Genomic DNA, 13,170 nt, shown 5'->3' on the forward strand with positions numbered 1-13,170 from the left:
GCCTGGCAAAACAAAACCAAAGCTCCGCCCACCAGCCGGAGCAGACTTCCTAATTTTTCAACTACACAACTAACAACTAAAGCACAGGAAGACATAGAGGAACATGATTTCTTTTCACAGATTATCTGTCTCATGCACTACTGTCAGGATATAGTGACCTTTTTATTAAAATAACCTTTTATCATATTGGCTCAAAGTCACCGACTGCAGCTTGAAGTAGAAGTTCTGATGTTCAGTCTGTCACAACATTTTCCTTTGGATGATAGTGCTGTACTTTCAGATGCAGTTATGTCATCCCAACACATGTTGATGCTAAGCTTGTAATGATGGGAATTGAAGTTTTTTACAAGCACATGGCTGAATTGAGTCATGTGAACTCCAATTCCTGTGTGAATGTTACAAATGGTCTAATTGCAGAGGCCTATTGCTGCTGTATCGGAGCAATCCGTCTCATTTAGCTAGCTACTGGCATATATTCCATTTACACCTCTGCAAAGCACTTGATCCTAATTGATTTGTATGTTTAAACACCACAATGCACTAAAGGTTAAATCTGGGTTGTGTTTTGGAGTGGAGGGAGGTCGTCTGACGATGTCCTGTACGTCCTGTAACTCCTCTCCATTTCCTGTTTCAAAACAGATCCAAAGTATTGACCCGATGATCGTTTCAGTACACAATGTGTTTGAAAACTCCACTCCACAGAGTTTTGGGTATTGTTGGAATGTAAGGACGGTGTGCATACAAAGTGAATCAGACCATCCCACTGCTTTTCAAAAGGAATGCGATGCATCCCTGGACATTATGCAGGATTTTGCACATGGATACCGTGATCCGATCATTCACTGCGTGATATGACTGCCTTGAGACTTGAGATGATGGGAAGGAAGTTGTAATGGCAAAGGGCTTCCTTGCATGCTCTCGAGCATTTGGGAATGTATTGAATGTCTGTTTGATATCTTCAGTTTGCTATTGTTTTGCTTGTTACAGTATAAGAGATGACCCAATGGTGCTCTTTAAGAAATATACTGGCAATGTGACAACTTCTTAGCATCTCATCAACATCTTCGGGCCTCTAGTTTCATCGTCGTAACTGGCACAAACGGACGATAACGTGCAGTGGTGTATGTTCACTGTGGTCTAGACTACTAGACCGGTAAACACGATGTATGAGAATATAACACAGGCTCCCTCCAGAACCACAGCATACATTAGAAAGCTGTTCTCACAGGCTGTGTAGTACCCAACATGACTAGTAATTGCCTTTGACATGTAAAATAGGTGGAATGCCCCTTTTAACTGAGTCTCCCATTCGCACTGGTCCATACCGCTGCGTTGGGTGTGGTGATCCTGATGTGGGTGTGTTATGAATATTCCACCCACGCGTTTCAGCTTCATACATTACTAACTGTGAGAGATAACTGCAAGACAAATCTCTGCCCTGTTATCTGGAGAAGCTCTGGATAGGACGCACAGACTGACAGTCCCTGTATTATTATACTGATAGCAAAATAGAGAAATATCATGAAGTCACTTCTAACTTCAATACAACTGATTACAGAAAAATATACGTTTTATAATAGTGATGTTATAAATGACCTAAAATAAGAATAAAAGAAGAAAGCACAGTATATTAATCTCACTGTAAAGACACTAAACCCGACCAGATATCAATCAATCAAACTTTATTTATATAGCACCTTTCAAACAAGTCAAATGCAATTCAAAGTGCTGAACAGACGACCGACAAAAATGCAGAATGTCAAAAATGGATTTAGAGACCAATGCACACCATAACAACCAATACAAAAGTTCATTGAACAAGATAGTCCATATAGGGATATAATAGGAATATACATGCCCTGAAAAATACAGTGAGTAAACAAGTGCTCCAAATTTTGTCCGCAATTTTCCGCATCCATTGGGCCCATAGAGCAGGCGCAGTAGCGTTTCCTTTAACTCCGCCTCCCAGCCCTCGGTCTAGCCGCGGTTTCAGGCTCATTCATATGAACGGAGGAAAATAAAGCTGGATTCAGCTATTAGTGCATTATACAACTTTTAGGACGTAATGATTTAAATAAGGACTATTCAAGTGTTTATACTGGGAAGTTGATTTACCTAAAAAAAAAAAATATCCGCTAATTTACAGACATCTCTTTCCCAATATAAGTCTATGGGAAAAAGTATTTTTGGGCCCAATGGCATCACGTGACGGACACGGAAGTTGTAGTACCGCCGTTTGGCCACTACGTAAGATTTGCTTCAAAGCCCGGCGCTCTTCCTGGTGACTACGGGCGAGGGGCTATGTTTCTGGGGTTCCGTTCCGAAGCCTGCTTGAACGTGATTGGTCAATACTACTCAGACTACAAACGGAAACCAGAACACTTCCGATACCAAAATATTAAAGCAGAATCTGAATATATTTTTTTTAATTATAGAGATTATACTTTTTATGCATATGGAAATGGAATTGGTTAACTAAAAATAAGCTAAATACTAATTTAACAGCATAGGAGACACATTTAGCACATTTCCTTATTTGTAGTCATGCTAGTGGCATGGCTCTAGACTCTTGTTAAGACGATGGTGTTTCTCTCAAAGCTGCAGACAGTTATGATCTGTTTGCCTGTAAGCAGAGGGATCTCATTGGTGAACTGAAATTTTACAGAAACAAAGTTAAGTTAAACTGGTTAAGAGGTCCATTATATCCATAACGCCATGGCAGGTGCAGGAACACAGACACACAGCTCATTATTTTTCATTTTTCCCACCTTTTTAGTCTCTACATACTGCCTTACCACACCGCCATGAAACTAGGGGCCCTACAGTTGGACATTTACCAAGGTGACACATAGCTTTTTGAAGTTACATAAATCTTTCCAGTATAAACCAATATGTTCCTGAATCATAAAATCATCATATATAAAGGAATTTACTTAAAGAAATAGGCAGCCAGGAAAGAGCAACTCACTGTGCATCAATGTTTTTGCACTTCTGCACAACGTTTTGTTCCAGCTCATGCTTTTTTTTCTTTTATTTTGGATGTGTGATTTTTCTTTTTCTTTTCTTCATCACTTGATCTACTTCAGATCCATCCAGCTTGATTTGTCTAGCAGGCTCACTGTATGTTGACCCACAGCTGTTATCTGTTTACTGGAAGTATTAAAGTAAAGGTATTCAAAATACGTCATTTGATTACTGATATTAAAACATTTTATTTCACTTGGGAATTTCAGGTTACTGGACGTGACAGTTTAAAAACAGAAAGACCGGCGAGGCCTGTGAAAATCGCAGAAAGTGATGCTGATGTAAGTGAATCATTTTGTTCTCAGGATTTAGAGAAACAGTCTGATATCCACCCTGTTTATCCGTCTCTTCCTTTTCTTTAAGATCTCCGTTCCCGACTTCTTACAATCCACTACAGAGAAGCAGCTGACTTTAGTCTGACTTTACTGTGTGTTTTAGTGTGGTTTCTGTGTGTGTGTTCTTAAGTTGTGGTAAACAGAGGCGGCGGAGGGAAGGGAACGTATGTACATTGCAACACTGTGGGGACACCCATCCACGCTGCACAGTGAGGGCCTGAGAGTATCGACCACAGCTTTTATTTTCCTCCCTGCAATTTAAAGGGAAAAATACATGTAATGGGAGTTTTAGAAGTTGAGCTGTTAAATTTTTCAGTTTGATTTGCCCGACCCTGCTTTTCTCATTCTTTGTTTTCTGCTGAATGGAGGTAAATAAGATGGATGTCCTGGCTTTTCATCATTAGCATTGTTCCACTTTAACAATTTATAAGAAATTGCCAGCAAATTGTCTGAACAATGAATATTTCATGCAATTAAAAACAACAATATACGGCAGCAAAAATAAAAACAGCTTAATTATTAATTGAACAGAATGATAAATAGATCTGAGAAAAAAATTCACTGTGTGAGAAAGACTGTGAACTAGGCAGTCTTATGTTGTTTTCATAAACACATAACCCATTTCTGGGAAAACAAATCTGTCACTCTCAATAAACACGGTTTTCTCCAAAAGTGAATGTGAAAATATGGATTTTTGATTATGATTACTCATAATGGGTATTACCAGATCTCTCCCCCAAACTAGACAGTATGGAGCCTTTTGATATTTCTCGCTGCGCTGATGAGAGGAATTCCTCGGGGGCTTTTCACATAGATGAGCCTTATTGACATATTTACAGACAGCGAAGACGGCAGCAGACGATCAATTCGTCTTATCTGGCTGCGTTGTTAGAATATAGTTGAAGACTAGAATGAAACGGCCTCTGTTGTAAACAGATACTGTATCTCGCTGTTTTGTCTCTCTCCTGTTTTTCTGTTGCATTATATCCACATTTTATCCTTTGTTTTTCTTATTGTTTCAATATCTTTTTCCTTCAGGTGAAATTAAGTCGACTATGTGAACAAGACAAGATCCTACAGGAGCTGGAGGCCAGGATACGCACTTTGAAGGAGGACAAGGTTTTTCTTTTATACTTAACATAGAATTTTCTTTTGTATGTACAGTATTTATATGTGTCAGTTTGTATTGGTGTATTGGTGTGGTCTATAAATGCTTCTTGTGATATGACGGCGTCTCTTGTGTCCCTATCTAGGACAAGCTGGAGTCTGTGCTGGATGTTTCCCACCAGCAGATGGAGCAGTACAGAGATCAGCCGGCTCACGCCGAGAAGATTGCCTATCAGCAGAAATTACTACAAGAGGATGTGGTGCATATCAGAGCCGAGATATCTCAAGTCTCCACAGTAAGACACAAGCTGCACTCTATTATGCTCTTAATAGAAAATGCAGCTTCTTTGACTTATTTGTTAAAATATGCAATTTTATAGGACTCCCTTCTCTTAGTCGATCAGTCAACTAATCCAGTGGTTCCCAACCTATTTTCCTTGAAGGCCCCCCCGTCACGTCATCACCCTAAAAAAATTACAAATCCTCGAACATAATCCTCAATTTGAATAAAGTGATTCAGTGTATGAAATGAGTTCAGCAGGACAGCAAACTGTTTTTTGACCGCATTGAAAATATTGTTGAAAGGCTAAACGCCAACAAATATGGATTTTGGAAATTATTACATCTATCTTTTCTCAATACATTTTGACCTTGGAGTTATTGGAAATGTTTGGATCTCACAAGTCGCAAACAATCCTAAACAGCCTGGAATCTAATTCTACTAATAGTATAATACTAATTATATTAGGGTAGCCTGATCTTTATTTGCAACTGTGCAGAAATACCATGTTTAAACTGAATGTGGCCCACTAAGTAGCAAAATTGTTTTTATACAGACTTTTGTATAAATTATCCAGTAAGTGTGTTATTAGGATTTTAGTTTTACATGTGCAAATCTAATATTGAAAACCTCAGAGCAGACGAATCCTGACCCCAGATTGGGAACCACTGGACTAGTCAGTCTTCTTGGTCTTAGTCGACTAAGATTTCTTTTGTCGATTAGTCATTTTTTTATGCTGAATTCTTTTCAAGGAACTTATGAGCACATCTCTGGTAAACACACTATTTAAAGTGGTGCTTTTGTGTGATTCTTTGTGGAGGAACTTACAGATCTGTCGATTAAATCAACCAATCAATTAGTCGACAAAATAGTATGTGTGTTAGTCGACTAAGAATTTCTTTGGTCGAGGACAGCCCTACAACCCTTCATTTAGGTTTGGCAGGTAAGATACTCTGAATCAAACTATTCAGACTGTCTCCACTAGTACATGCTACCACCTGCGGTATGTTTTTATTGGCTGAAAACGAGAACACTTGTTCTCTTTTGATGGTTTCCGCAGCTGGCACAGTGTTTCAGTTTGACTGTGACTATCAAGATGAGTGCTCGGGGACAAACCTGAGGCTGCAAAGAAACTCATGAGTATCATTTTTCCGTCATTCTGAATAAATGCTTTAGTCAAAACGTTCATTGATATTCAAAATATTCAGCGTTAAAATGACAGACGAGTTTCAAAAGAACATCTATAAATAAACCGCAATATTACGCAAGAGTAACCAAGACTATTTTTGGCTCTCAGTGTCGAAGACATTTCCCACCACCATTTTTGACTCTCACAATGGACGCCTTAAGTGTAATAAAAGACTGACTGAACATTGGAAACAACAAATCAAATCCAAGTGATTCAGATTTTTAAAGATTTCTTCAGTCAATTAGTCTTTTTCCAGCTTTTTTTATGCTGAATGACTTATTTCCAAGCAACTTATGAGCAAATCTCTTGTAAACACAAGATTTAAAGTGGTGCTTTCTTTGTGGAGGATCTCAGTTTCACAGATCTGTCGATTAAATCAACTAATCGATTAGTCCACAAAATAGTATGAGTGTTAGTCGACTGAGAATTTCTAGTGAGAAATCATGATAAAACTGAAGTAACTCAACACACGCTCTCTACAACACCCAACTGCATCTCACCACACATGGGCTCACTATATGTGTAAAGTGTCACCGTAATTGGAAAATTGGAACCATGAAAGAAGTGTTGGCTCATGAGATGAGTACAGTATCTGAAAGTGTTGTCCCATTCGAATATGGAATGTGTTCTGTTTTGTTTTGCAGGAGATGGAGAACGCGTGGAACGAGTACAGTCGGCTGGAGAGAGACGTGGACTGGCTGAAGTCGGCCCTGCAGGGACAGATGAACCGCATCGACCTCACTCAGGTCTGTGGCTCAGAGATCTCTGTTAACACCAGTGTTGTAGTCAAGACCACCTAAATCTGGACCGAGTCATAACCAAGACCAGACCGGTGCGAGTCTCGCACTGCGTGACACACTTACGATAAAATGTTGAACATGCAAACCAAAGGCACTCCTCAAATTGATTTAAAAGCACCACAGTAACAGAATATTAATTCATATTTGATCAGCGCCGCCTAGTTTGACCGTTTGATCGGAGTTTGCGAGTGATTGACAGCTGCATCCGTTGAATGAACAGCTAATAGGAACGCTCTCTCTCTCTCTGAAATGACCTGTGATTGGCCAAAGTCTCCCGTCACGGGCTAGGTTTTTTGAAGCCTGAAAAAAACAGAGCCATGAGGAGGTGCAGAAGTCTAGTTTTCTCTCAGAACACTTGAATTACAATATGCTGAAAGGTTATTATGGATTTTTTTGCCCAATGATGCCAAAAATATTCTTCCTATTGCTGCTTTAAAGAAAATATGTCTATGTGGACGAATGTGTTTCTGTGTTTCTCTGTGATCAGCAAGAGAAAGTCCAGATCAGAAAAGAGCTGTGGAGGATTGAGGATGTCATCGCAGGCCTCAGTACCAGTAAAGCCAACTACAAAGTCACTATCTCCTCTGTTACCAACCCAGGTGAGACACGTAGAGCTTTCATGTGTACATAGCAAAAGATATTTTCTGTCTGGGCAATACGGTACAAGCCACATGGTCATGCTAGTGTGTCTCTCACCATTGAAGCTCTTAATCATATACTCTATACTAATGCCTTGAACATTTCCCATGGGAAGAGAAACCACTGTCTGTACATCGTGTGTGTATTCATATTACATGTTCATATACATTGAATTCCCCAGAGAGGAAATTTGTGCCTTCAGTGTCGGCGTCATCAGTGCCTTCTATGTCTGGGAGCCCGTCTGCTATGGAGATGAGATTGTCCCAGCAGCAGCAGCAGCACAGCCCCCACCTCAGCCCCAATAGCCACACCCCCACCCTTTCCTCCAGTCCCAGCCAGCAGCCCTTACACCACTGGGTGGACGCAACCATCATCAGTGGGCTTAAATGGGTGAGTGACCCCTGCAACATGTTTGTATGAAAAACATAAAGTCTTGTGCCGTGTCGTTTGTGTAGCTTTGCTGACTAAACTAGTCACACTTTTCACACGCCATCTACGATTGTGTGACCAACTGCGATTGGTCGAAAATATCACATGACGCCTTACAGAAAAAGCTTAGACTTTTCGCTTTTGGGTCAGTGTTTTCCATTTACACCTTTTTTCAGCGCTAGTTAAAGGGTTGCAACTGTCAATTATTTTCATTATTAATGGTCCGTCAATACTTTTTTCCATCAATAAATTAATTGATCAGTTCTGTTTTATTTACTCTTTTGTAAACATGCCTTAAATGTGCCTTAAACACACATTATGTACACTGTGTCTATCCTGTGCGGGTGAATTAACGTGGAGGCGGGACCACAGGGACATAAGCAGGTGTTAAGAATCTGGTGTGTGAATTTATTTTATTCATTTATTAATTGATTATTATTTATATTTTATTTTATATTTTATTATTTTAGTTTTATAATTTGTATTTATTTATTTTTATTTTTATTTTTATATTGAATTATTATTATTGTTATTATTATTATTATTATTATTATTATTATTATTATTATTATTACTACCAATTTTTCGCCTTCCTTGTTTTTGAATACTTTGTTTTTCAATTTACAGTTACTATCTGTTATTATATGTACATATTACTTAATTTGTTATTGTTTAGGATCTTTGTAATAATTTTTCTTGAGGAAACAATAAAAAGCATGATTCAAAAAAATTAATAAATAAATTGTTCAGTTAAGAAAATGTCAGAAAATAGTGAAAAATCACAATTTCTCAGGGTGATGTCTTCAAATTGCTTGTTTTTATATGACCAACATTCCAAAACACCAAAAGATATTCAAATTGTGAGATAAATAGTAAATCCTCACATTTCAAAAGCTGAAAGCGGTGTGTTTGCCCAATAAATAAAACAATTAATTGATTAAGATTAATTGTAAAATTTTCTGTTGATCGACTGATCGATTAGTTAACTACCCATTTCCTCACTATCTAGATATAGCTCTAGTTTTGTTATTTTAAGATGACTTTTGTTGCCATTTTTGCCTTAATTGGATATCAGATAATATAGAGACAGACAGGAAACAAGGGGAGAGAGTATAGATAGTGTACGTAGCATCAGAGAATCATTAAGGACTGATGTCACAGAGCAATGTGAGGTAGATGTTTGTCATTTCAAGTATTTATCAATAGTTTTTACAACAGTTCTGGTGTGTGCAGGGTGAGGAAGATGTGCCTCCCAGACCTCCTCTACCTCAGCTCTACAGTCCTGATGAGCATCCCCCTGCTGTGCCCCCGTTGCCCCGGGAGACGACGGTTATCAGACACACTTCTGTACGCGGCCTCAAACGACAGTCAGATGAACGCAAAAGGGACAGAGAGATCGGCCAGTACACTAATGGAGACAGTAAGGTACGTTACAGTATGTGTGTTTTTGTGTGTTTGAGCTGCTTAAATGTCTAAATTTCAGTTTCTCATCTGTTTCTAATCTCTGTCTGTGAATCTCAGGTGGAACTCAGGCCTTTTCTGAGCGATCCAGAGCTTATGGGAGCTGGGGACGGCTCTAGCCACGTCAGTGTAATAACACCTGGACATGGCGGTTACCAGACGTTACCTAGCAGAGGTACATGGGTGATGGAGCCAGTAGAACTGGTTTATTTAGCTGTAGCATATTGTTTGGTTATATATATATATATATATATATATATATATATATATATATATATATATATATATATATATATATATATATATATATATATATAAGTGGAGAACAGTGTTAATAATTGTTGGCTTTCCCTCAGGAGTGGCTGGCTCCTCGCTTAGGCTAAATCAGTCTTCGAACATCTCCTCATATGTGACCATCCGAAGATCAGCTTCAGCTGTCGGCATGAAGGTGAGGCTCAGAATCAAATCGTATAGCGTGAATCAAAAGTGAGTACCCAAAGCAGCACAAATACAAAAGTAACTCCAATTCTAGATGATATCTAACTATAAAGCAAGGAATCTCTGTCTGTGTGTCCTTCGCTTATCTAGAGAACCGTTCATCCGATCTACTACACACTTGCTGGGTGTATTACTGGGGATCCAAGGGAGTGCGGTGGCGAATTTGGTGTAATTTGGACATGCGACACGATCAATATTAATAAACTTTGAAGGACTCTGCAGACTGAGTACAGCATGTCATCCACAGTGGGCTTTTACAGGCCACAACTTATTGACTGCAGTACACTTTTGCTGCTGGATAGGGCCAAGCAGTCGGCCTGCTCCGAACAGGCTTGCGCTCCGAATTGCTACGTCACGAACGGGCACTGCACTAGTCTAAGAAATTTATGAATTAATTAATCGCGAGTGAAATGTGTTGATGTTTGGAGCTCATATTAATAATTTACTTCTGACTCGCCCAAGTCCTCCATCAAACCCAGGTGGAAATGTTCATTGGTGGGAAGTCAGTGAGGGATCATGTTTCTATTTCTGCGCTAGAGACTCGAAAGAATACAATGCTCTGAAAAAAATAATCATGTATTTGTAAAATGTGGTGAATTGTAGCAAATGGAGTTTGTTTGCCCGATGGTATTATTTGAGTTAATGAAGTTTAAAAGCCAAGATGATTAAATGTAGCGGCATTTTAAAAATGTCATGGCTTGTATAATTTGTAAAAAATCATTATAATAATTCTAATGAGAATTTAATTTTGTGATCATTTTAACAACATTATCTTAAGATTCAGATCTTGATATTTATATTTTCCAGTATTTAAAAATCACATGGTGAAAACCTTTTTATTCATTTTTTTTGGTGTTTTCCTAGAAAGAAAATCCTTAATTTTCAAAAAGTATGTTTTTAATCATTCAGACATCATTGAAATCTTGAACTATCATATCTTGATATGAGAACTTTGTCAAGCTATAATTTTATGGATAGATGATAAATAATAATATTGAATTGGGACTGGACACTTTTTACAGTGTTTATGTGATTCTCTCTGTTTTCTCCCATATTAACCTCAGAAATGTCTCCGTTGTGAAAACTGAATTGTCTACCGTGTTCCTTTTTCATTCCTTATTAACATTAGCTTTTACCTTCACGTTAGGTTTGTTTTTATGTTCTTCCACTTCTTTCCCTTCTGCTGCACCTTTTGCTCGTGTTCGTATCAACTCTGTTTCCTCCCACTCCTCTCAGGAGAGACCAAAAAGTGCCTTGGAGCGTCTGTACTCTGGGGACCCGGCACAGCAGCAGCAGCAGCAGCAGCAGCAGCAGAGGGGGAAGATGAGTGCCGATGAGCAGCTGGAGAGGATGAAGAGGCACCAGAAGGCCCTCGTCCGCCAGCGCAAACGCACCCTGAGCCACGGAGACCGCCACGCCTCTTCATCGTCACGCACCTCGTCCTCGTCCTCATCCCCGCGCCCGCTTTCAGCAGACTTGGGATCAGTATGTTACTAGAACAGTATCACACGTCACACTCTCACGCATGACCACAACCAAACCGAGAGTGGCGGTCTACAGTAGTAATGTACTACTGTACTGTAATGTATTACTCAGTGTAGTCTGTCGTTTCTCAGTTCCTGACATTACTGATAGTTATACATTAGATTAGTGCAGTATGGCGATTCACTGTGTGTGTGCTTAATTCATGCATGTTGTTCTCAGACTTTAATAGGCCTTTTTCACAGCAGTCATTTTGACTTGTCATAGTAGGAAAAGCACGGTTACTAATAACATCGTAACGATGGGTCTGAAAAGTGAAGCCAATGCAGAAGTGCCTTAAACTTGCATTCTTTCTAACAGCCAGCAGGGGGCGACTCCTCTGGTTGCAAAAAATAAATCTGATTGTATAGAAGTCTATGAGAAAATGAGCCTACTTCTCACTTGATTTATTACCTCAGTAAACATTGTAAACATGAGTTTATGGTCTCAGTCGCTAGTTTCAAGTCTTCTTCAATACAGCATGACGTTCATTTAGTAAATTATGGTCCCATTTAGAGTCAAATAGATCATAAAGCAGGGGATGCTTTAGGGCGGGGCTACCCTTTGATTGACAGCTCACTACCCCGGTGTTGTCTCGCGTCACTTCTGACATGTCAAAATGTCTTCGATGAAAAAGGCCTATACAGATAAGTGGATAACAGTTTCTACTTACTACACTTAACTGTTGCACAAAAAGTGTGTACAAGTCAGTGTTCATTATGAAGTGGAAATAATTAAATTCACAATGAACAGGGATGGTATTCTTGCTTCATAAACTATACAAATAATATATCTTGCCTATCAAACACATAACACACTAATTACCTCAGGCACAGGTCTTCAATGTCATCTACCCCTCACATTCATGGGTATTTTTTTTATCATTATTACTTGTTAGAGATCCTAACATTGCTTCATCCATCCATTCTCACCTCTCCTCGCCGATCTGTCCTTTTCTCGGCTATGGTTGCTTTCACTCTGACAATTTATTTTAAATCATACTACCATAGTTTCTTCTACCCTTTAGCAGTGGTTTGTGCTTTCAGCCCTGTCACTCCTCATTTAGGTATCAGTGCACGCTGTTCTTCAATTAAGTGTTGTTGCTGTCTCTAAGCAGTCCATATATGTGTGAGTGTATGTGAGAGAGAGAGAGAGAGAGAGAAAGAAAGTGCCTACTTATTTTCTACTGACCAAATCATTGACATACTCTGAGCAATGCCTATTGAAGCCCATTCATCTCAACCTATTCATGGCATTTTTCTTACTTTTTTTTAACTCAAATGAAGATAGAGATGTTCTGAGTTTGTTTATGGATCGGGGCCTATGGTTGTCCCATCTCCCAGTCTTTGTGAGAGGAAACCTTTTTATTGAGACAATACTAATAATGTGTATGACATCCATTTCATATCAAAACATAGGTTATACGTGATTTCAGTGTTTGCTCAGTGTCTTTATCTGCTAGTTAATTGTTAGTTATAAGAATGCTGTGAGTGTTTGCAAATAAATAAACATTATTTTCTAATGGACTCATATTGCCATGTTTTTTGTTTATGACATTTTTTTTTTCTCTGAATACATACAGTATGGTTGTGTTTGGTGAAACTGTCATCAGTATGAGTGAAGTGATCTTTCTTATTTTTGTCTGTGGTGTCGTGTCGTCTTCTTTATCACTGTTGTAGAGAATTCACAGCATGCTGAGACAGCATAAGCATGCATACTTTATCAATGCATGCTCCCTCTTTTTTTTTTTTTTCTCACCTGTACACACACACACACACGCACACACACTCTCTCTCTGCAGCCTTTAAAATCATGTTAGCATACCAGTGTGTTGTACAGTACTTGTTACATGAAATTATGTGTGAAAGCAAGTGAAACATTTTCAGA

At 38.9% G+C, this 13,170-nt stretch overlaps 1 protein-coding gene across 8 annotated transcripts in view; it reads left to right on the forward strand.

Moving 5' to 3' along the window:
• Nucleotides 1–13,170, forward strand: part of plekha7b (pleckstrin homology domain containing, family A member 7b) — a 101,367-nt gene that overhangs the window by 80,681 nt on the left and 7,516 nt on the right. For all 8 annotated transcript variants that reach the window (XM_037759635.1, XM_037759658.1, XM_037759644.1 and 5 more), the window contains 10 exons: nt 3,234–3,305; nt 4,398–4,478; nt 4,613–4,762; nt 6,580–6,681; nt 7,223–7,334; nt 7,556–7,764; nt 9,037–9,228; nt 9,325–9,439; nt 9,621–9,712; nt 10,999–11,247. In XM_037759635.1, coding sequence (XP_037615563.1) covers nt 3,234–3,305; nt 4,398–4,478; nt 4,613–4,762; nt 6,580–6,681; nt 7,223–7,334; nt 7,556–7,764; nt 9,037–9,228; nt 9,325–9,439; nt 9,621–9,712; nt 10,999–11,247 — 1,374 coding nt within the window. The remainder of the gene's footprint in view (nt 1–3,233; nt 3,306–4,397; nt 4,479–4,612; nt 4,763–6,579; nt 6,682–7,222; nt 7,335–7,555; nt 7,765–9,036; nt 9,229–9,324; nt 9,440–9,620; nt 9,713–10,998; nt 11,248–13,170) is intronic.

This window comes from Sebastes umbrosus, chromosome 2 (genome assembly GCF_015220745.1).
Source record: "Sebastes umbrosus isolate fSebUmb1 chromosome 2, fSebUmb1.pri, whole genome shotgun sequence".
In the NCBI taxonomy this organism is placed as follows: domain Eukaryota; kingdom Metazoa; phylum Chordata; class Actinopteri; order Perciformes; family Sebastidae; genus Sebastes; species Sebastes umbrosus.